We start from the raw sequence: 20,676 nt of genomic DNA on the forward strand, positions 1-20,676 counted from the left end.
GTATATGTTTAATCCCCATATAATAAGCAATTACTCATGTTAAAGACTTTTTTAATAAATTTTTTTAATTATAATTATAATCTTTATCTTTTATTTTTAATATTTCGTACCAAATGGGACCTTTGAGTTTGGACGATCTTATTTGTAATTTCAAACCATTAGTATTTGTTCATTTAATTAAAAAAACAAAAATCGTGGTTTGCAAAATAACCAAGAGTTTCATGTGTTTTATACTATGGCTAGTCTTATACCATGTGTCACATCTGAAAAAATAAGCGCATATACTGGGTTTCAATTTACTATAAGAGGTTGTTCACCACTAAATTAGGGACAAATTAGAAAATAACTGTGCTTTTTTTTTTTGTACAGATTTAATAAGGTAGACTACTCTAAACTAATCTTTTAAACATGTGTGTGTGTGTGTAAAGTATATGCTGGTTACTAATATTTAAAACGAAAGACAATGCTTTAAGTTGTTGACCAAAACGATGGATATAACTTCATTTATGCGTTCACTCAAATTTGGATCAAGGTTCACAGCAATGTACGTCAATTTGCCCACGTCCATTGATTAGCCAGTGATTATAACGTTATTATGGAAGATTCAATTGCTGTTTTTGTTTTTTTGGGGACATGTTGGACTAATTCACGCTGTATGTAGTTCCTAAATCAGTTTTTTTTTCCAATTATTTTGATTTTCTCTGTAACTTTATGACCTTTAAAACATTTTTTTAACTACAATATATTTCCGCACTTTCTATATTTATTTAGAGTAACTGGTTTTAAACAATATATGAATGATGTGATTTTGTGTCGCACATGGAAAAAATGCTCCTAGTTTTTGTCTCAACTAATTTTGGAAAAAAAGAGGGATGAGAGATTATTAACTCAATATACATAACACTATCTCCGGTTTTAATTATAAAACCTTATTTATATTTTATAAATAAAATCTTATAATTAGGACTGAAGATAGTAATATTGTAAAAGTACCCCTTAATAAATTGTCATAACATTTCTGATGTATATGATTCAAAATAAGCTGCATATATATGACCTAAAAAGTTTGGGGAGGTAGAGTTGTCCTCAAAAATTATTTCTAGATCCCCGTCTTTTCATATATTTGCTTTATACGGGTGAAATATATTATAGAAACATATCCTTAGCTCTCTTTCTTTTTATAGGTTTGAAATAACTAATTTATAGATAATAAATAATTAGTTAAAACCAGTTTAAAGTAATAAATATGTTGAAAATATTTTTGTTTCCAAATATATTCTTATAATAAGTGAGGAAAAAATAAAAGAGAATATGTAGGGAAATGTAATAAGAGAGAGTATGTCAAATGAGAGACAATAAATAATTAAGAACAAAATTAAAAAAATACATAAAATATTAAGACAAATTCAAATCGAAATTTATAAAATCAATCACATCCGTCCTAATTTTGAAAGCGCAAGGTGACATAGACACGAATGATAATACTAAGCAACATAACAATTGAAACCAAAACCTGAAAGATAAGCATTACTTCTTTAATTCTATTTATAAAATTAAAATTGAGAGACATGTTAACATGGAAACATGGCAAGACAAGAACCCAGCTTAGCGAAAGTAAACAGTACTATGTAATGCAAACTATTCCTCTTGACCTGAATAGCAAGAAAACCAAAGGAAAAAAAAAGAAAGAGAAATGGCAACAAAAAAAACTGTCAAAATAAAAAAATTACAAATAAGAACATATGACAACATTAATATGGGTTTTGACGACAATAATATAGGTTTTGATAACAATTTTTATAAACCAGTCCCTGTGTGTAATTTTTTTTTTATATCGGTAGTCTTTTTTGCCAGTTTTCCAAAAAAATATCAGAAGAGAAAACTCTAAAAATATTTTTTTAAAAATATCTTTTCATGAGTCTTTCCCTCTGTGTGCTAACAACCTTTTGATTTAATTACACCACACACTTCTTTATAAAGGAGGTTGTGGATTTTATATCCCAATGTTGTATAAATATGGTTGATAACTTGATACTACCTTCGCTCCTAGTTATAAGACCTTGTTTATAGTTTATAAATAAGATCTTATAATTAGGATTTAAGATAATATGTAACTTGCATTCCTTATGGGAGGAGGGTTTAAATTGCTCATATTTATCTATAAAAACCCATTCAAATTCCACGAGTTATAAGATATTTAATGTCCAACAAAGATCAAAACAAAGAGAACGTGCTCCAACAGTCCAACATGCTAAGCAAGGCAGCAAGCATCCGTCATAAGATGGCTAGGAACCCAACTTGTTATGGTCTGTTTAATTATAAATAAAAAAAACTAAAAGGAGAACACATCAACAGGGAATGTCCCAATGCTAATTAACAGGAAAACACGTCAAGAGCACTTCTTCCTCCTCTCACATTCAAAGCCTCAACCTCACACCAACTTTTGTTAAGCTCTCATATACATATACTCCCCTTTTTCTTGCCTCTTTGACAAACCCACTACATTTTCCGCCTCCTCTCCTTCTCTCTCCATTTTCTTCCTCAACACTTCACAAAAATGAATCTTCTCACTCCTAGCCATATTGTTTATGATGTGGTCTTTGCTTGGTCTATCAATATCCCTTGTCATTCTCGCCATAATTTTCTTCCTTGCCTGCAAAAAGAAAACTGTAGCAGAATCCAAAGAAGCACTGCCTGTAAAAATCTGTGCTTGTTCATACCCAGCAACATCGACACCGAAACAGAGGCTTCAACCACTGAAGAATCGTCGACAAGGGCTGACTCGAAACTTCGTACGCAAGGTTACTCAGACAAAGAAGAACTCGTAGCGATCAAAAGAATTCATCCTTCGCTTGTTCTGAGCTACGTAGGACTTGTGTTCTCCTCTATGGTAAAACGGCTCTCAACAGCACAACACCCCAACATAGTTCCCATCATGGGTTCCTTAGAAGAAGTCAACGAGAGAATCATAGTGAGTGAATTGGGCAAGCCTGTAATTGTATCTGCATCAAACCCAAGTAGGTTTTGCTTTTTGCACGAGACAAAGAGGTTGAGAATTCGCGGTAGGAGCACAAAGAGGGTTTGAGTATTTGCACGAAGTGGTTGCACAAAGCATAATTCATGGTTGTGTCAAGTTGTCGAACATCCTCATCAGCACAAACTTCTGTGCCAGAACTTCAGATTACGGAGTCAAATTTTTGGCGTCGAAAGAGATGAGGGAGATAGTGGGGTAGTGTAAACGGAAGAGTGTGGAGGTGTTGTCAACTGGGCAAGAGATGGTTGGAGGAAAGAGGGGTCAGGCTAGATGGTGAAGGACATGTCTCGGACATCCTAACGGAAATCTTAACCGCGTTGCTAGTTATTTAACAGTAAGGATGAACTAATCTAACAGTAAAAAAATTAAAGGACTTAATTAAAAAAAATACAAGGACCTACTTCAAAATTGATGCAACTATAAGGACTTCCAAACTAATTTTTTCATTTATTTTTATCATTGATATAATTATTGCAATCATCATTATTATGATATTAATTTTTTGAAAAATTTTCTTCATTTACCTTTCATCTTGCTTTCTAAGCGCGCCCTTTCTTCTTCAGTTCGTGCCTCCGCGCCGCATCGTCGCTCCCCCAGGCTGCTCTCCTTCTCGGCCTCCCCGAACCCTATGTCGCACTTTTTCCTCTATCTGTCCCTTTAGAATTTCACTGCTTTTGGTATTTTTGGTGACAGAAGTTTGATATTGTCTCAGGTGCTGCGATTCTTGCTTCTTTTGTTGCGTATTTCCACTAGCTTTTATTAATAAAAACTACCTCTGAATTTTTTTTTACGTTGATGCATGGGGGTCATTTTCGCTGAATGAAAAATTACGTTCTTTTTTTGCCTGTTGGCTGTTGTTCTACCTTCTCCTTTTCTTTGTTATTTTTGCCCCCTCCTTTTGTGTTGGCTCTGCTCCCATTGTTGTCCTGTGATGTGTGCAATGATTATTATCTGATGGGTTATCTTCAGGCTCATTCAATTGTTTAACAAAATGACCCTATGCATTTATTTAAAATGCAATATGCTCGACTTTTGTGCTTATCATGTCCGTTAACATATTAACTTGTGCTCATGAATTACAAGTTTACATCTAAAGCTGTCCATTTACTTGGCCGAATGCTTATGTGAGAGTTAAAATATTTCTCTTCTGGGATGGCTAGTGTCACGTGGCAGCGCAACTTTAGCGGCCTTGCAAGTCTATGCAGTAAGATATTGGTTTATAAGTGGTGCCCTAGGTGCCCAAATGTCAATGTGAAATCTGTGATTTTCATAAACAGCTGTTTTTTTTTCTTTTTTAAAATTTCTCTTGGTCTGATGTAGTGCTATTTTGATATTATTCCTTGTTCATGTGTGCTTTATAGTTTATGTGGTTAATCGAAGCACAAGTGGCGAGTGCTCAACGCTGTTGGCTGCTAAGTGGCAGTTCTTTTGTAAAAATTTAATTTATAAATTATCTAGTTACTCCTCCGATCCTTAATATAGGACTCAATTATTGAGTTAGTTTTGGTCCTAAATATAAGACCCATTTCTCATATTTATCAATAATCCCTAAATTACCCCTATGGATACTCCCTCAATTATAATTAAGTAGAAAAAGGAAAGGGGGTATTGAGAAAGATGATTATGGTGTTTTAGGAAAAACGTGTCATATTTATTACAATTAACTAACTTACCTAACTTCCTTAATCTAATCAAATTAGTTAAATGGGTCTTATATTAAGAACCGGAGGAGTACCATTTTTTAAGGCTACATATTAGAAAGCATTAGAAAATAAAAATTAAGTATTAATTGCGAGGGAAATATGAGTTTTAAATTCTTAAAAAGTTAATACTTTGAACGAACTAAATAAGATAGATTTTCAAATTTTTCAGGAGGTTTAACTTCTCCCTCCAATCTATAAATGCGTAATTGAATCATAACATTTAAATATAATAAAGGTATACTTTGTCGGCAAAAAAAAAAGGTTATAAGTTGCAACGCTTTTATGCACTTCTTTGCCATGTGAAAAGATTAATATAATTTAAATTTCTTAATAAAGTTAAATTACTCAAAAACTAAATATAATATAAATAGGAAAGGAAAACAATGTTATTGACTTCTTTTTTTTTAAAAAAAATGACAGAGAAAAATTCCTGCGCAAAAAAAATGCAGTACTGAATGTAACCCTGACTCGCATGTCGAGAAGAGATTCTCCGCCTCATGCTTCTGTTATCCTCCGTTTGCCGACCCAAATATTAATTAGAGAGCGAGAAATTGTCCTGCGCAGAAGAATGAGATCTACTTCACCAGAAGCGTTTTGCTTTTCTTGATTAATCTGCCCAAGTATGCTGCTCCTTTATGAGTTTTCTTATTTATATATTTACCATCCGATTTTGTTTTGTTTTCGGGTTTTGTGTGTCTATTCACTTTGCTTTTGCTTATTGTTTTGGTATGAGCAATGATGGTGATTGTTGATCCTCCTATAAAGTCTTCGGATTTTGTCTTGACCCCTGCTGTTTGGAGAGAAACAAAAATTGCTAAGATTAGATATTTTGGGCAAATTTGGTATAATTGAATTGGGGCAAGATTGTGAGCTTCTCTTGCACTCTCCTCCTCCTCGGGGGTGAGGTGTTTCATCGTAAAAAAGGATTACTGTTTCTAGGATCTTATTTCTGCCTTTGGAGAATAAATAATTAATGTCGTATTTCCACATTCCAATCAGATGCTCAATGAGCAGAAGCAATTAAGCAACAATTGTTTTTGAAGGCTGTTAGCAATTATCTATTCGATGTGTTGTTGTTAAGTGTAGTGGGCCTTGCAGAACATGCCTTGGTGTTTCTTTCTTTCTTTCTTTTCTTTTTTTCTTTTTTGGCTTTCGTGGTATCAGATTATGGTTGGTCGATCTATCTAAGAGTTTTACTAATCCATGATCCTTTCTGATTTATGTAATGATTTATAGTTAAGGATGCATGTTTGTTGCTTCCTCTCTTGTGTACACGTGCAAAATTCTTGCTAATCAAAAGGCAAATTTTCTAATATATCTTTAGGTTAGATGTTTGCAATATGAATCCAGTAACCTTATTCCATTAGCTATTTTTGTTTCTGTTGTGAGGAGTTGAGTTTTCACGTGGCAGCGCAACTTTAGCGGCCTTGCAAGTCTATGCAGTAAGATATTGGTTTATAAGTGGTGCCCTAGGTGCCCAAATGTCAATGTGAAATCTGTGATTTTCATAAACAGCTGTTTTTTTTTCTTTTTTAAAATTTCTCTTGGTCTGATGTAGTGCTATTTTGATGTTATTCCTTGTTCATGTGTGCTTTATAGTTTATGTGGTTAATCGAAGCACAAGTGGCGAGTGCTCAACGCTGTTGGCTGCTAAGTGGCAGTTCTTTTGTGGTGAAAATTGGTCTAGTCCTTCTAAAATTCGTCCTCATATTTTGAATTTGGTTTACAAATGATAATGTACCATAATGGTGCTATAGCATAGGTTTGTTTTCCGTTTAATTTTATATTTATTTTATTTATTTTTTTTGGTTTCCGTATTGCTACGAAGGTATGAAACTACAAGTCAGTCTTAAATTCTTTATTTATCCATCATCAATCATTCAGTCATGTTGAGTGACAAAGTGTTGAGAAAATTGCATGATTGGCTGATCTTTTCTGTAATCTATGCTAACTTGTTAGTATTTTCTTAATGATTAATTAGGTTGTAAGTTATTGAATAAGCAAACAAGACAAAACCTTAATAGACTGTTATACAGGGTCATAATTCCAAGCATTATGCATTGATATTAAAACTGAAACCAGTCTTTTGACTATTGATTCCTAATGATGTTGCACAGATTATTACTTATTTTTGTCTATCATGCTTTACTTTTTAATAAACATGTTGCTGTGTATGAAGTATGATTACTGCTTGTTGAGGTACTTTCATCTTCAGTTTGTAGTTGGAAATAAAGGTTTTGGCATGTTGTCACATGATTTGCGGGGATTTCTAGCTGCAGCTAAACATGCCAGTTTGAAGATGACAACAGCAAAGATAATATATAGCTTTTGGGATCCGGTCATATCTACAGCCTGATTATCCAGCAAAAAACTATACACAATCATCCGCAGTTGCAGAATTTCAAGTTTTTAATTTATTTATCCATAAAAGGATCATAGCTACTATGGAAGTTCGAAACTTGCTTTTAGCGGTTTGTCCAGACTTATCAGTTCCATTGGATAGATATGGAAAACAATCATGCCTTATTAAGTCACCTCAATTGCCTTCTTCATCCTATTGTTCTTTCATTCAGTTCCAGAAACTGGCATCTAAGGGAGCCTGTAACTGTATTACCTACAAAGTGTCTTCTAGGAAGAAAATTGAATGTAGTGGTAATTTAGAACGTGGGGTTTTCACCACAGAGGCTAGCAACTTGAGTGCTCAAGTCAGACGGAAAAAGCTGGCTGTTTTTGTCTCAGGTGGCGGATCAAACTTTCGTTCGATTCATGAGGCATCAATTAAGGGATCAATTCATGGAGATGTCTCTGTTTTAGTTACAAACAAAAGCAGTATGTATTATTTTAAACCTTTATTCTCCTGTACAATAATGTGGGATCTTTGCTTTTCTCAATTATTAGTCCTTTTATTTTGTTTTTCCTTTCGAAAGATCTTCATCTCTCATTCGTGTCTTCTCTTTACTTGCATGTTTCATTCTTTTTGCTTATTGTGGGTAAGGTCATTACTGCTACTAAATGTCATCAATGTCAAAGAAGCCCTTTTCCCTTGTAAGTTAATGTTGTGCATTAGTAGTAAATTGGATTGTTGGTTTCTTTTTCTTTCCCTTTGCAGACTGTGGGGGTGCAGAGTACGCCAGAGATAATGGCATCCCAGTTATACTATTCCCCGATGATGGACTATCCCCTGGCGATCTTGTTAATTCTTTGAGGTCATACAGATATACAACTTTTTGAGCTGTCCTTTTTTTTTCCCTCCCCTTTTTGGTTAGTGAAGAAAAGCAGAAAACTAACTTAGCCTCTGTACTTTAATTCACTAAACTTCTCTTCCATTTATGGGAATAATAACACAGCAATCTCTACAGTTACTATAGTTACCATGGCTGTGTGAAAATATCATCTTTTCTATTCGTGAGTCGAGAATAATGTTTGTCAAGTTCAGATCTTCTTAACAACAATTTACCTGCAAGCGAATGTGTTGGTGAGACCTGGTGCATAAATACGTGGCCATGTCATTAATATATGAAACATTATCTGCATCAGGAGTTTGGAGATTGATTTTATCCTTCTAGCTGGGTACCTCAAACTTATACCAGTGGAATTGATCCGAGCTTATGAAAGGTCCGTAATAAACATTCATCCATCACTTCTTCCAGCATTTGGAGGCAAAGGCTACTATGGAATGAAAGTACATAGAGCAGTAATTGCTTCTGGTGCAAGGTATGCTTCTTGCAAAATATTTCCACATATGCTCATTGCCATTGAGTACTACATGTACTTGGATCTCGATTACCTTATCTTTATTTCTCTTATATGTGTTTAGATATTCGGGACCTACAATTCATATTGTCGATGAACACTATGACACCGGGCGTATCCTTGGCCAGCGTGTTGTGCCTGTGCTTCCTAATGACACTGCAGAGCAGTTGGCTGCCAGAGTTCTAAAGGAGGTGGATAATTGGATATTTTTATGTCATTGATCCCTGCCCCCAATGGATTATAGAGATGAAACAATTCTCAAATTGATCCCTTCATAGAATTATATTCTCATTTTAGTTTTTTATGATCCCCTTAAAAAATTGTGAACAAGTGACTTTGCTGATAGCATTTATTGGTACCATGTGGCATTAGTTGTGCCCTGTTATTAAGTCCTTTAGCAAAGTGGGCGACTCGGTGATCAGATTGGATGTAAATTTGAAAACGATGGACAAACCTGGGAATAGAAGAAATCCATTGAAAACAAATCTGACAATCAATCTATTTGTCTGGGGCCAAAATGAGATTTTATTTGGCAAGTGCTTTAATGAAATGATTTTTTCATGTTCTCACTTTCAGGAGCACCGGTTATATGTAGAGGTGGTTGAAGCTTTATGTGAAGAACGTATAGTTTGGAGGGAAGATGGTGTTCCTCTCATTCGAAGCAAAGAAGACCCCAGTGAGTTAAGCTAACAGAAGTAAAGACTGGTCCTTTAATGAGGTCTTGAGGTCACCCTGAAGATCTGATTTCACTGTCATATGGTTATAACATACATTCTTTCAACACTCCTTTTCACTGCAATACCTATCACTTGATGAAATTGTCTTGCAGTTTCAATGTTTTCTGCTGGTGGTTTTGGCCTCATAAAACTTGTAACTTTGACAAAATTAGTGATGAATAATGATATGAGCATCAGATGGGTTTTGAGGGGCCCCTGATTAGGGTTGTGGGATTCTTCTCGTATGTGTGCCCTTGGCTTCTAAAAGCTGTTGGGCTCTGGACGACTTCTATACCTGATTAAGAATAACATGGATCGAGTTCAGATCATCTGCTGTGATGGTAACATTTGTATCTTCATTTGACCTTTTAAATTATGAGAAGAGATCTCAGTGCTTATCCAACTGATGATAAGTTTGGATAGTTGTTACTTTGTAGGCTGTTTTGGATTACATTGGTTTCACAAAATTTTTAAGAACGATGTGCTCTAATGTAATACCTCTAATAACTATTCCTTTCATTGGGTGTGGAATTTTTTGTTACATGCTCATATTCACACCCTCATCTTGCTTTCCTGGGATTACATGAAGTTCTAACGAGAGTAAAATTTTTTTTTGTTTATTTTCGGATTTCAATATTAAATTTCTTCTGTATTTATTTCGGTCTAGATCCAAGCATATGGTAACAGTCCCAGCCTGGCCCCTGGCGCATAAAAGGCATGAATAACTAAACAAGTGGGGATTAATTTTGTTTTATTAAAAGTAAGTCATTTTATCATTTTAAAATTATATTCATAATAAAATAAAAGTTATATTTTTAGAATTAAAATTAGGTCACAATCATATTTACTTCAGTTAAATAATTATTTTTTTGAAATTTATAGTGTGCAAAATTATTTGATAGAAATTTATGAAATACCAGCTAAATTGAAGTCATCAAATGTGTTTCATTTCCCGTCTTCTCTAATGTCTATTGAGAAGCCCGATCCTCCAAAACTCAGATGCCCGTACGTCTGATTCAATCACGATGCTTCCTATCAGGTTAACTTTCCAAGAAGTACTCTCTTACACAGGAGTTGTTGCCCAAAAAAAGAAAAGAAAAACGCATTAGAGCTAGTTGGGATATATCTAATTTTAAATATAAGATTTTAATTATTTTATTTCTTATATTTATTATTTTTTAAAATTAATTGACTTAACTTATAAAATAATATATAATTTACTATTACATATGATTATTTTAAAGAGATCATGTCACTTTTATTATAATTAATTGATTAATTAATTAATTAATTAATTCATTCATTCATCTAACATTTTTAATTTATGAAAATTAATTGAGTGGTTTTTATATTAAGAATTGAAAGTAGTGTATTTTATAAAAAATTAATTTTTAAATTATTTAGTTACCATTTTTTAAGTTATAATATTTTTTAAGGCTACTATTAGAAAGCATTAGAAAATAAAAATTACGTATTAATTGCGAGGGAAATATGAGTTTTAAATTCTTAAAAAGTTAATACTTTGAACGAACTAAATAAGATAGATTTTCAAATTTTTCAGGAGGTTTAACTTCTCCCCTCCAATCTATAAATGCGTAATTGGATCATAACATATAAATATAATAAAGTTATACTTTGTCGGCAATATAATTTAAATTTCTTAATAAAGTTAAATTACTCAAAAACTAAATATAATATAAATAGGATTGGAGCGTATCAAAAAATAGGATTGGAAAACAATGTTATTGACTTCTTTTTTTTTTTTTTTAAAAAAAATGACAGAGAAAAATTCCTGCGCAAAAAAAGAGCAGTACTGAATGTAACCCTGACTCGCATGTCGAGAAGAGATTCTCCGCCTCATGCTTCTGTTATCCTCCGTTTGCCGACCCAAATATTAATTAGAGAGCGAGAAATTGTCCTGCGCAGAAGAATGAGATCTACTTCACCAGAAGCGTTTTGCTTTTCTTGATTAATCTGCCCAAGTATGCTGCTCCTTTATGAGTTTTCTTATCTATATATTTACCATCCGATTTTGTTTTGTTTTCGGGTTTTGTGTGTCTATTCACTTTGCTTTTGCTTATTGTTTTGGTATGAGCAATGATGGTGATTGTTGATCCTCCTATAAAGTCTTCGGATTTTGTCTTGACCCCTGCTGTTTGGAGAGAAACAAAAATTGCTAAGATTGGATATTTTGGGCAAATTTGGTATAATTGGGGCAAGATTGTGAGCTTCTCTTGCACTCTCCTCCTCCTCGGGGGTGAGGTATTTCATTTTAAAAAAGGATTACTGTTTCTAGGATCTTATTTCTGCCTTTGGAGAATAAATAATTAATGTCGTATTTCCACATTCCAATCAGATGCTCAATGAGCAGAAGCAATTAAGCAACAATTGTTTTTGAAGGCTGTTAGCAATTATCTATTCGATGTGTTGTTGTTAAGTGTAGTGGGCCTTGTAGAACATGCCTTGGTGTTTCTTTCTTTCTTTCTTTCTTTTTTTTCTTTCTTTCTGTTTTGGCTTTTGTGGTATCAGATTATGGTTGGTCGATCTATCTAAGAGTTTTACTAATCCATGATCCTTTCTGATTTATGTAATGATTTATAGTTAAGGATGCATGTTTGTTGCTTCCTCTCTTGTGTACACGTGCAAAATTCTTGCTAATCAAAAGGCAAATTTTCTAATATATCTTTAGGTTAGATGTTTGCAATTTGAATCCAATAACCTTATTCCATTAGCTATTCTTGTTTCTGTTGTGAGGAGTTGAGTTTTCTTGCTTATTATCTACACAGTGAGTGTTAGAAGACAGTGACAAGTTTGTACTCATATCGTTGCTTTGCTGACATAGGATCTGGGTGATGTTGCCTACCTCAATGTTTTGTTAATAGGGTGCTTACACTTCATGTTGACTGGACTTGATATGGCTATTATACTTATTGATTAACGTGTTGGTTGGCATGAGGTTGGATTACTGATTGGTTGAATTGCTTGCATCATTTTAAGTTTTAGCTTTCATTGGGATGACCTGCTGCCTTATGGTTTGCGGGATTTTCTAACTCTGCAGCTTCAAAATACAGTCAAACAAATTGTCAGGCTGTAGGGGAAAATGGCAGAGACGATATCTAGCTTCTGGGGTCCAGTCACATCTACTATTGAGTGTTGTGAAAAAAATTATGAACATTCATCCTACATTGCGGAATTTTACAACACATTATCCAACATTCCGACCATCCTTTTGGCACTTATTGGTCTTATAAATGCTGTAAGACAGCGGTTTGAGAAAAGATTTACTGTGCTTCATCTATCCAACATGGCACTTGCCATAGGAAGCATGCTGTACCATGCCACGCTGCAACGTGTGTAAGTATTGATCCCCAATATCCCTTCAACGGTTGAAGTGAATTGATGCCTGGTTGTTGGTTGCTTTTATGCCCTTTAGACTTGTTTTGTTGTGTCCAATAGGTTTGGCAGGTTAGAAATATTTGTTGTTTAAATGAGGAAATGAAGACTGCTTAAGGGATGTGTACAAAACCCTTTATTTATTTATTTATTTTTCTATTTGTATTTGTGTGTGTGTGTGTGTGAAAACAGACCTGGCTAAAAGTTGCTTTGGGAAATTATTGAAAACAGAGCTTTTTGTTTTTCTGGGAAGGGTGTTCTTTTCAACAAAATTACAGAAGGTTGACAAGAGTAGCTGGCATTACTGTACGATGGTTATAATTATTTCGTAGTATTATCTGGATTTGTGGGCTATTGTTCAGGCTTCCATCATTAAGACGGTGACTACTTGTTTTTTTTTTTTTGGTTTGGGTTCAGATAGTGACATCTTTTCTAATATGGAGTTTTACATTTTGGATCAGTAGCTTGAATAATAAGTTCCTTAACATTGGTTGGATTCATGAAAGTTTAGAAGCTTAAAATAGGTTCTCTGTCTTGTTGTCCTGGCCGAGTTGGAACTTTTAAGGTGTTATCTATGATGGGTGGATGTATCCAGCTTGTGTCCTGGTGGTGCTGTTTTTTGATGGAGTGGGCCCTAATTTCATTTCCAAATTTACTGACATAGGATGTAAAGTATGGTCCTTGTACCTATAAATCTGAGTGCTTGCTCCTGCTTACCATAGTGACTTTTCTTCATTTGTTGAATCATTGGATTGGGCTGTTAGGTGTGTGTCTATGATAAGTATGTGTTCTTTTTATTTAATGTGTCAATCATTAAGTCAATGTTTTTTTTGGATCACTATTTATTCATCTGATTTTGCACTTTAATTTAGGCAACAGCAGAGCGATGAAACTCCTATGGTATGGGAGGTGCTTCTGTACATGTACATCCTCCATTCGCCAGATTGGCATTACCGCAGTACAATGCCCATCTTCCTCTTCCTATATGGTGCTGTTTTTGCCATCGTACATTCAGTGGTCCATTTGGGTATTGGCTTCAAAGTGCACTATGTCATCCTATGTCTCCTTTGCATTCCAAGAATGTACAAGTATTACATTTACACTCAAGATACATCTGCCAAGCGGCTTGGAAAGTTATACTTGGCTACTCTTGTGTTAGGCAGTTTGTTTTGGTTCATTGATCGTGTTTTCTGCAAGGAGATATCCCGCTTTCCCTTTAACCCACAGGGTCATGCTTTGTGGCATGTCTTCATGGGTCTCAATTCCTACTTTGCAAACACATTCATGATGTTTTGCCGTGCTCAACAGCGTGGGTGGTCTCCTAAAGTTGTCCATTTAATGGGCATTTTACCCTATGTGAAGATCCAGAAACCAAAAACCCAATGAGAGAACTTGAAAGGAGAATATGAAAGCTTCTCCATCAGCTTACATTTTGGCAAGCTAAGTTATTAGCAGACTATTTGTGTTCATGCTCAATTTTTGGTTTTGTTTTAGGTTGTCTGAAATGATGATTGATTATTTTACATATTTTGTTATAGAAGTAGGACATGTGCCATATTTATGTGGTCATACTGGTATTTTCTTGAGCCTGGACTATCCCTACGTTTAAAATTGCTTTGACAACCAAGACCGTTGTTTTGCTGTACTGGATGTTGTTGGACACGAGATTAACCCCTCAATATTCTAGTTGTAATGGATTATGACTTTACTCGCCAAATTTTATGTTGAGCTCTTTGAAATGTCATGTGCAGTTGCTGTTGCTTTCATTGGGAATTGTTCCTTCAGGAGCTTAGCAGTTTTAGGTGGGACAAATCATAGCTGCAGTTTTGATATTTTTCAATCAGATTCTCTAGTTAGAATATAGCATGTGGATATAGAAAACTTCATAGCAAACAGCCGAGTTATCTGTACCTAGATTCTGTTCTTCTGGTAGCTAGGACATTATGTATCTGTGCCTTCTGCCTTGTAGTGGTCTGACCTGCCAGTGTTGTGATGCTTTTAAAAGCTATCCTAAATCCTTGTGTTTTATCCAATTGGAATTTTGTTGTAGCTTGGGAATATTCTTGCTGGGAGAAAGTTCAAAATTTTTGGTGATCTTTCCTCTTTTGAAAGTAATATGTTGTTCAAGTGGGGATTCTTACTGTTTACATTTGCAGGATAATTTGCGTTAGTTTTAGCTGCATACGAGATCGAATGTGATCTTACATAGAATGTAATTTGTAAATGACGGTGAATAAAATATATTACCTTCGGTCCTAATTATAAAATTTCGTTTGTAGTTTATAAACATGGTTTTATAAATCGGACTGGAGGTGGTAAATTTTTTTTCCTTCCCTAGAATAAATACATAATTTCAAAGTAGTGGCGCTCTAATGAATCCTGTTTGAGGGGTCAGGTGTTTGAAAGGTCAGGGAGTGCGCGAGATAGATGAAGCATTTGATTTTTAAACTACCGTTCAGAGGCATCAGTGCGCCGTGGTAGAAGATTTTTAAAAAAAATGTTTTTTAGACGACGTTGTAGAGCATGGTTTGGTGAGGTGACATATTATAGGAGAATGACATTTGGATTCATTGCCTGGTGACTCTCTGGATATTGACAACTTTGGTATCACATATTAACTGCTTTTAAAAGGAATAACCAATACATAATTACAAGAAATTGTCATTCTCCATACAGGAGACTTTATGTTATTATATGTTATTCTCCCATCGGGAGTTTAAAACTGGTACCCACTTGAGGGAGATACATGTTTTGCCACATCACTGCCTCTCAAGCATGATGAGAGGATCCAAGTTTTACTTTGACGAGACATGTATCATTCACAGAAATGGATTATCAAAGCCATGTCATAATGCAGTTGAATGTTTCCCAGAACTTGCAAAATTATGAATTTATTATCAAATCTTCTAGCAAGAATACAAGATTTATTTTACAATCTATCCAGTATCACAATGTTGCCTCGTGTAAGGTCACACGTCATGATTGAGACTCCATGAAGTATTACATCAGAATTAATTAGACAGATTTTAGGTCTTGGTCAAAATTCAACCACGTTCTGAGATTCTGAATCACAATAGTGTGCGATTGGCCAAGAGAAAGGAGAGATTTTAATGGTCACGGTACACTATACACATCTTGACAGCTGCCTCAATCTTTTTAATCTTTTCACTCACGTAATGGCTAGCACACATGTACAAATATATCTTCCATTTCACTTGTGAATGAAACGCATAAAGTGTGAAGCTTTCCAACGTGGATCTACGACTGCCCTACGATCTTCCCTTCCAGCATTTGCCCAAGCCTCAGATACAAAGCTTCTTGTTCTTCGAAGGATAGGTTCATTAATATCTGAAGCAATCAGAGCCGTTAAAATCGCATTTGTCAAATGTTAAGTTAAATACAAAGGAAAACTCATGATATAATCGACACATTTACCTGATCCAGAACCAGTTCAACTGGGAAACTTTGAGGCACAACAAATGATTGATGATAGATGTATGCAAAAACAGCCATCACCATCTACAATGGGAAAAGACAGTAAAAAATTGATTAACAATAACAAGAAAACCTATGAAGTATGACCTATTTGAGAACCATCAAGTCATTTTAGCCGCTTATTCTTTTGAAAAGAAGGGAAGAACATTTCATGATAAAATAGATGAACCAATTCTGCTCGTGTATATTTTAATTAGAGGCAACAAATAAACCAATGCTTAGTCATGCATCCGGCCAAAATACTTCTTACATGATGGTATGAATATATACTTTTATTCTTGACAGCATGTTCCTAACATCCCTACTCACTACTCAACCACTTCATAGGTTATTATCAATGCCAAATGTTCATTGATCATGAAAGGATCCTAGAATGTTTTCAAGGATACACAAAATATAATTGATAAGATTTTCTTCCAATCTGCACATTTACTTATAGCTCAAGTGCCCGTGATCATTTTCAATGTTAATCTTTCCGTTGGATTGTGTTTCAGGGGGAATGAGGACGCAGGATGAAACTAGGCAATGCTAAACCTAGTTTTCAAATTATGAAATAGAAATATCTACTCAGGCAGAAGGGATACCTACATTGGTGAATGCGTTATCAGTATCATGTAAACATGCTATGTTCAATGTTGGCAATGTGTATGTATGTCAATACTCTACCTGGCAGTCCATTCTGTCAGTAATTCCACCATGTCCCGGGATACTGTCACCAAAATCCTGCAGAATTGAAGAACACAGAGAGAACTGTCAATAATACAAGATGGCTGAAAATAATATTTGCTCGCTGCATTGCAAAAGCGCCAAGTCCAGACCTTTATTTTAAAAGCTCTTTTGAAACCACTTGCGAAAAAACCTCCAAAAGGTGCAATAATAGAAGCAAACAAGCCAATACAGAGTGCATGCCATTGCACTGGTAGGATGGATATCTCTCTCCATGGAAACTGCACCAGATTTATGTCAGAGTCGTTTAGAGATTGTGGATTGGCACCTCATAATTACACCATAATCATCAGATTTATAAGCTGAACTGGCATGTAAAAGATGTGAATTTAAACTTCAGTAGTAGTTCAAAGATCCAATGTAAACTGCAGAGACATCAATTTTAGGCAAAATCATCCATTGACTCAGGGTCGTTAGCAAACGCCCTCAACTAACCAAAAATTTCTCCCTGAGCTACCTGCTTGCAGGATGCAGATATTTCTGCTAGTTCCCCATTAATGTCATTGACCAACATTCCACTTTAGACTCTTTCATTTGTCACTTCGCATGCTCTTATTGGTTAGAAATTAAAATAAAGTGGTTAAAATATTAAAAGAAGGGTTATGCAAAAAGGGAATCCCCACATTCCCAAAACCAAAACCCGAATTTTAGGAGCAGATAATTGATCAGTGAGCACAAGTCATGTGACAGATGAAAGAGACTAAACATTTGAGTTAACATGGTTTTAAGGGGAGCTAGCAAGAAGATCTAAATCCCAAAGGGTAATATTTCAATGGAGCATTTGCCATTCTCAACAGTGGAGGGAGGATGCATGTGAATGACCCGGTGTTCTGTGTTGGAAAAAGAGAAGAGGAGGTGGGGTATTTGCATTCGCCTCTTAATTTGATGGGGCAGAGAGGCACACATAACACCCTTTTAGTCTATGCAAACAAAAAGATTTCAAATGACTTTTCAAGGAATGACAGCATAAAATTTCCAAAAAACTAAGAGGTTCACAGAAAACGCGGGATAGATATCAGTTGCATTACATATCCTGTACTGTAGACTGCTGAGCGGAAATCCTCGAGTTACAATAATTTTCAAGCCGAAATTCAAATACTTACAAAGAGAGCAACCCATCCTGGTAAGGCATAAGACTCTGGCTTAAACAGTGGGCCTGGATCACAGTGAAGCCAACCAGTTGATAAATCCTGCATGTTATTTCCAGGGAAATTAAATTAAATTACTTATTTGTTGAAAAATGCCCCATCAATGAGCTATGGTCTCTTGAAGAGCTACCTTCCTAGGACATGTTAGCCACTTAGAGCGACCCATGAGGTTTGCTAGCTGCAAAAGGAGATTTGTAGAATTACGTTAATGTCTATTAGTACAACTTCATTTCTGTACACATCGAAGGGGAAAAAGCAGGGATCTGCCGTTAAATTAAGGCGAGTCTACAGGTCTTTTCCTTTTTCATAATCACATGCACATAAATATTGATCGACATATCTAAATGCTTAAAAGCTTTTTACTTTCTCTTTTTTTGGCCCAGAGAGAAACAGAAGAGAAGTTTAATACATCAGAAAAGGTGATTTATAGGGGATTCCCAATAGCATACTCTGTATACTAATAATAACACATCATACATTTGACTGACTCATGAGGAAATCTAAGAATGTGAGATTTAGGCCCTCCACAATAAAAAATGATAAACCAAATGAATAGACAAGGGAAAGAATCACGAAAACAAAATAACGATTAGTGGATGCAGAAAAGCAATGGCAAGCAATGCACGTGTCTTTCAAGTAATTTTCTGACACCATTTGAGATTTAAGAATAACAGTGCAATGTGCCAACCGTAGACCCATCAGCAACACCAAACACTATTGGCATTACCACGCAAATTTCTAGGACTTTCACAAGCACGCTTTTGTGTAGCTCGTTTAGGCTGTTGCAATCAAATAAACTTTGATTAAATGAAATTTATGTTATTTTACGAGTGATTATGTTAGTTGAATATCTCTCCCTCCAAAAGGAAAAAAAAAATCCATCTTCATTACAAAATTGAAAGTCAAGCTCACCAAAAATGCAGAGATGATAGTTGTAACCGATGCACCAATAAAACCTTCCCATGTTTTCTTTGGAGATAGCTTTATCAAAGGGGTTCTTCCGAAGAAGAAACCAAAGATATAAGCAGCAATGTCATTAATGACAATAAGGGAGGCTGGAAGAAGAAACCTGCAGAGTGAGCCCGTTGTCAGTGTCAGAGAAAATAAGCAAAACGTTTAAATATCAATTATTTCATATGGTCAATTCCAAGTATACAAAGTCTTAAAGCCACCAAACAGCAACTGTGAATTATTAAATATAATCACAAAAAAAAAAAAATATGGGCAATTCAAAATGAAGAGCCAATGTCACCTAAAACAAACTAAACAAGAAAAAGGAAATGTATTTGGCCAACTCTAATGAAGGGAAAATGGTTGAGTTGGGAGAGCGCTTGGTGATGTGCTAAATAGACAAATCCTATGCAAATAAAAAGTATGAATTGACGAAATTTTCTCAATGTATAAGCTTGTTCATCTTCTAACTCAATACCTGACTACAATCTCAACCACGAGATCCAAATACAAACTTCTTGCAAACAAATACGGGCTGTAAGAATATGATAACTTCAAATGATCCCAATATACAAACCAGAATCCCCGGAAATATTTTTACTCATTCACTGGTTATGTGTACAGCAAACTGAATGACATACAGAAATTATTTTCTATAAAGCAGTTCTTCATATTTTAAACTCAACGCTATTTCATAGTTCATACCAAAAAGAAAAGTTCAGACCTCAAGATATGAACTTAAACTAATTTCTTAATTTGTTCGTCTTGGCACTTTAATTTATGCTTATAAGCACACATAAAAATACATACTACCTCAAGTCCTTGCACTCTTAAAATGTTAAAATATATACAATTCAGCATCAATAACCTGTCAAATAATTGCACAAAAGCAGGTCAACTTATAACTATAATATAAGGAATAAACGACATTTTGGTCAATCCAACTCTTAAAATTTGTCCTTGTGGATAAGAGCGACAGCAGCCATCAATTAGATATCATGAAAAAGACAATCCAAAAGTGACCCAGAATAATTATGAATGCATTTTCAAAATACTCATTAGTTCCCTCAGATAGACCATATTACCAGAATATTCCTTCAAAAATGTTTGCCACGGTGAAGGAGGACTGTGTAAACACAACAATCAGAATCATGTGTGTCCAGGCATACTGACCAAATTGATACTTGTACATCTTCTTCTTTAATGTGAGAATGAACCACATAAATCCTGAATTCAGTCATTGAAAGGGAGGAATATCAAAATATTAGCATCCATCCATTGACAAGAAATGCGGCAAGTAAAACAACAATCTTCAAATAACTAACAAGAAATATATCAAGCATTTGACAGACATTGCTCTAGGCTCTAGCAATCAAAATTACAGGGTTAACGTGCGCAAGATACCTGCAATGTACAAGGAGTAGCAGAGAGCCATATGATATTTTACAAGGCTGCTCACAAGCTGATATAAAACTTTGTCTAAGGTCACGTGTGTTGACAAGGCGTTGACTGAGAATACGACCATACACAAATAACATTGCAGTGAAGAAAAAATGCCTGAAAATAGTTAGTTAAAAAATAAATCAATATCAGTAAAAAGGAAATAATCAACAAGTCATCTAATAATTATTAAAATCTGGCCTTTCAATTACTACCTCTTCTTATGAAAACAAATAACACTGTTACGAGGGCAATGAAATAGTGAAAAATACCAATTCAAAAGCCTAAATCCAGGCAGCTGCCTATCTTCATGAGAT

At 34.9% G+C, this 20,676-nt stretch overlaps 3 protein-coding genes and 1 pseudogene across 4 annotated transcripts; 3 read left to right on the forward strand and 1 right to left on the reverse strand.

Annotated features, from left to right (window-relative positions):
* The first annotated feature begins 2,557 nt into the window (after positions 1-2,557).
* Positions 2,558-3,085, forward strand: LOC114747394 (uncharacterized). Its single transcript, XM_028935715.1, has one exon. The coding sequence runs from the start codon at positions 2,558-2,560 to the stop codon at positions 3,083-3,085; it is 528 nt and encodes a 175-aa protein (XP_028791548.1).
* Positions 3,086-7,003: 3,918 nt separating this feature from the next.
* On the forward strand, positions 7,004-9,421 carry LOC114747388 (phosphoribosylglycinamide formyltransferase, chloroplastic). Its single transcript, XM_028935709.1, has 5 exons — positions 7,004-7,566; positions 7,847-7,943; positions 8,275-8,451; positions 8,555-8,681; positions 9,067-9,421. Exons 1-5 carry the CDS (start codon positions 7,182-7,184, stop codon positions 9,178-9,180), a joined length of 900 nt encoding a protein of 299 aa, XP_028791542.1. The 5' UTR covers positions 7,004-7,181; the 3' UTR covers positions 9,181-9,421.
* Positions 9,422-11,043: 1,622 nt separating this feature from the next.
* LOC114747389 (alkaline ceramidase-like) lies at positions 11,044-14,363 on the forward strand. 2 transcript variants are annotated; one of them, XM_028935711.1, is made up of 3 exons: positions 11,044-11,188; positions 12,247-12,560; positions 13,472-14,363. In XM_028935711.1, exons 2-3 carry the CDS (start codon positions 12,307-12,309, stop codon positions 13,983-13,985), a joined length of 768 nt encoding a protein of 255 aa, XP_028791544.1. In that variant the 5' UTR covers positions 11,044-11,188; positions 12,247-12,306; the 3' UTR covers positions 13,986-14,363. The 2 variants fall into 2 exon arrangements, with proteins under 2 accessions (XP_028791544.1, XP_028791543.1); XM_028935710.1 differs by lacking the exon at positions 11,044-11,188 and adding an exon at positions 12,084-12,162.
* Positions 14,364-15,464: 1,101 nt separating this feature from the next.
* LOC114747395 (phosphatidate cytidylyltransferase 2-like) lies at positions 15,465-20,672 on the reverse strand (annotated as a pseudogene).
* Positions 20,673-20,676: the final 4 nt, after the last annotated feature.

The sequence above is a fragment of the Neltuma alba genome, unplaced genomic scaffold, assembly GCF_004799145.2.
Source record: "Neltuma alba isolate B1F8T4 unplaced genomic scaffold, ASM479914v2 tig00005295_pilon, whole genome shotgun sequence".
In the NCBI taxonomy this organism is placed as follows: Eukaryota; Viridiplantae; Streptophyta; class Magnoliopsida; order Fabales; family Fabaceae; genus Neltuma; species Neltuma alba.

Excerpts from the sequence above, each read along its gene's own strand:
- LOC114747388 (XM_028935709.1), top strand. The coding sequence starts at position 7,182 with ATGGAAGTTCGAAACTTGCTTTTAGCGGTTTGTCCAGACTTATCAGTT. Across the intron at positions 7,567-7,846 it reads TTTAGTTACAAACAAAAGCA|ACTGTGGGGGTGCAGAGTAC; the intron begins GTATGTATTATT and ends TTCCCTTTGCAG. Across the intron at positions 7,944-8,274 it reads GATCTTGTTAATTCTTTGAG|GAGTTTGGAGATTGATTTTA; the intron begins GTCATACAGATA and ends TATCTGCATCAG.
- LOC114747394 (XM_028935715.1), top strand. The coding sequence starts at position 2,558 with ATGAATCTTCTCACTCCTAGCCATATTGTTTATGATGTGGTCTTTGCT.
- LOC114747389 (XM_028935711.1), top strand. The coding sequence starts at position 12,307 with ATGGCAGAGACGATATCTAGCTTCTGGGGTCCAGTCACATCTACTATT. Across the intron at positions 12,561-13,471 it reads CATGCCACGCTGCAACGTGT|GCAACAGCAGAGCGATGAAA; the intron begins GTAAGTATTGAT and ends ACTTTAATTTAG.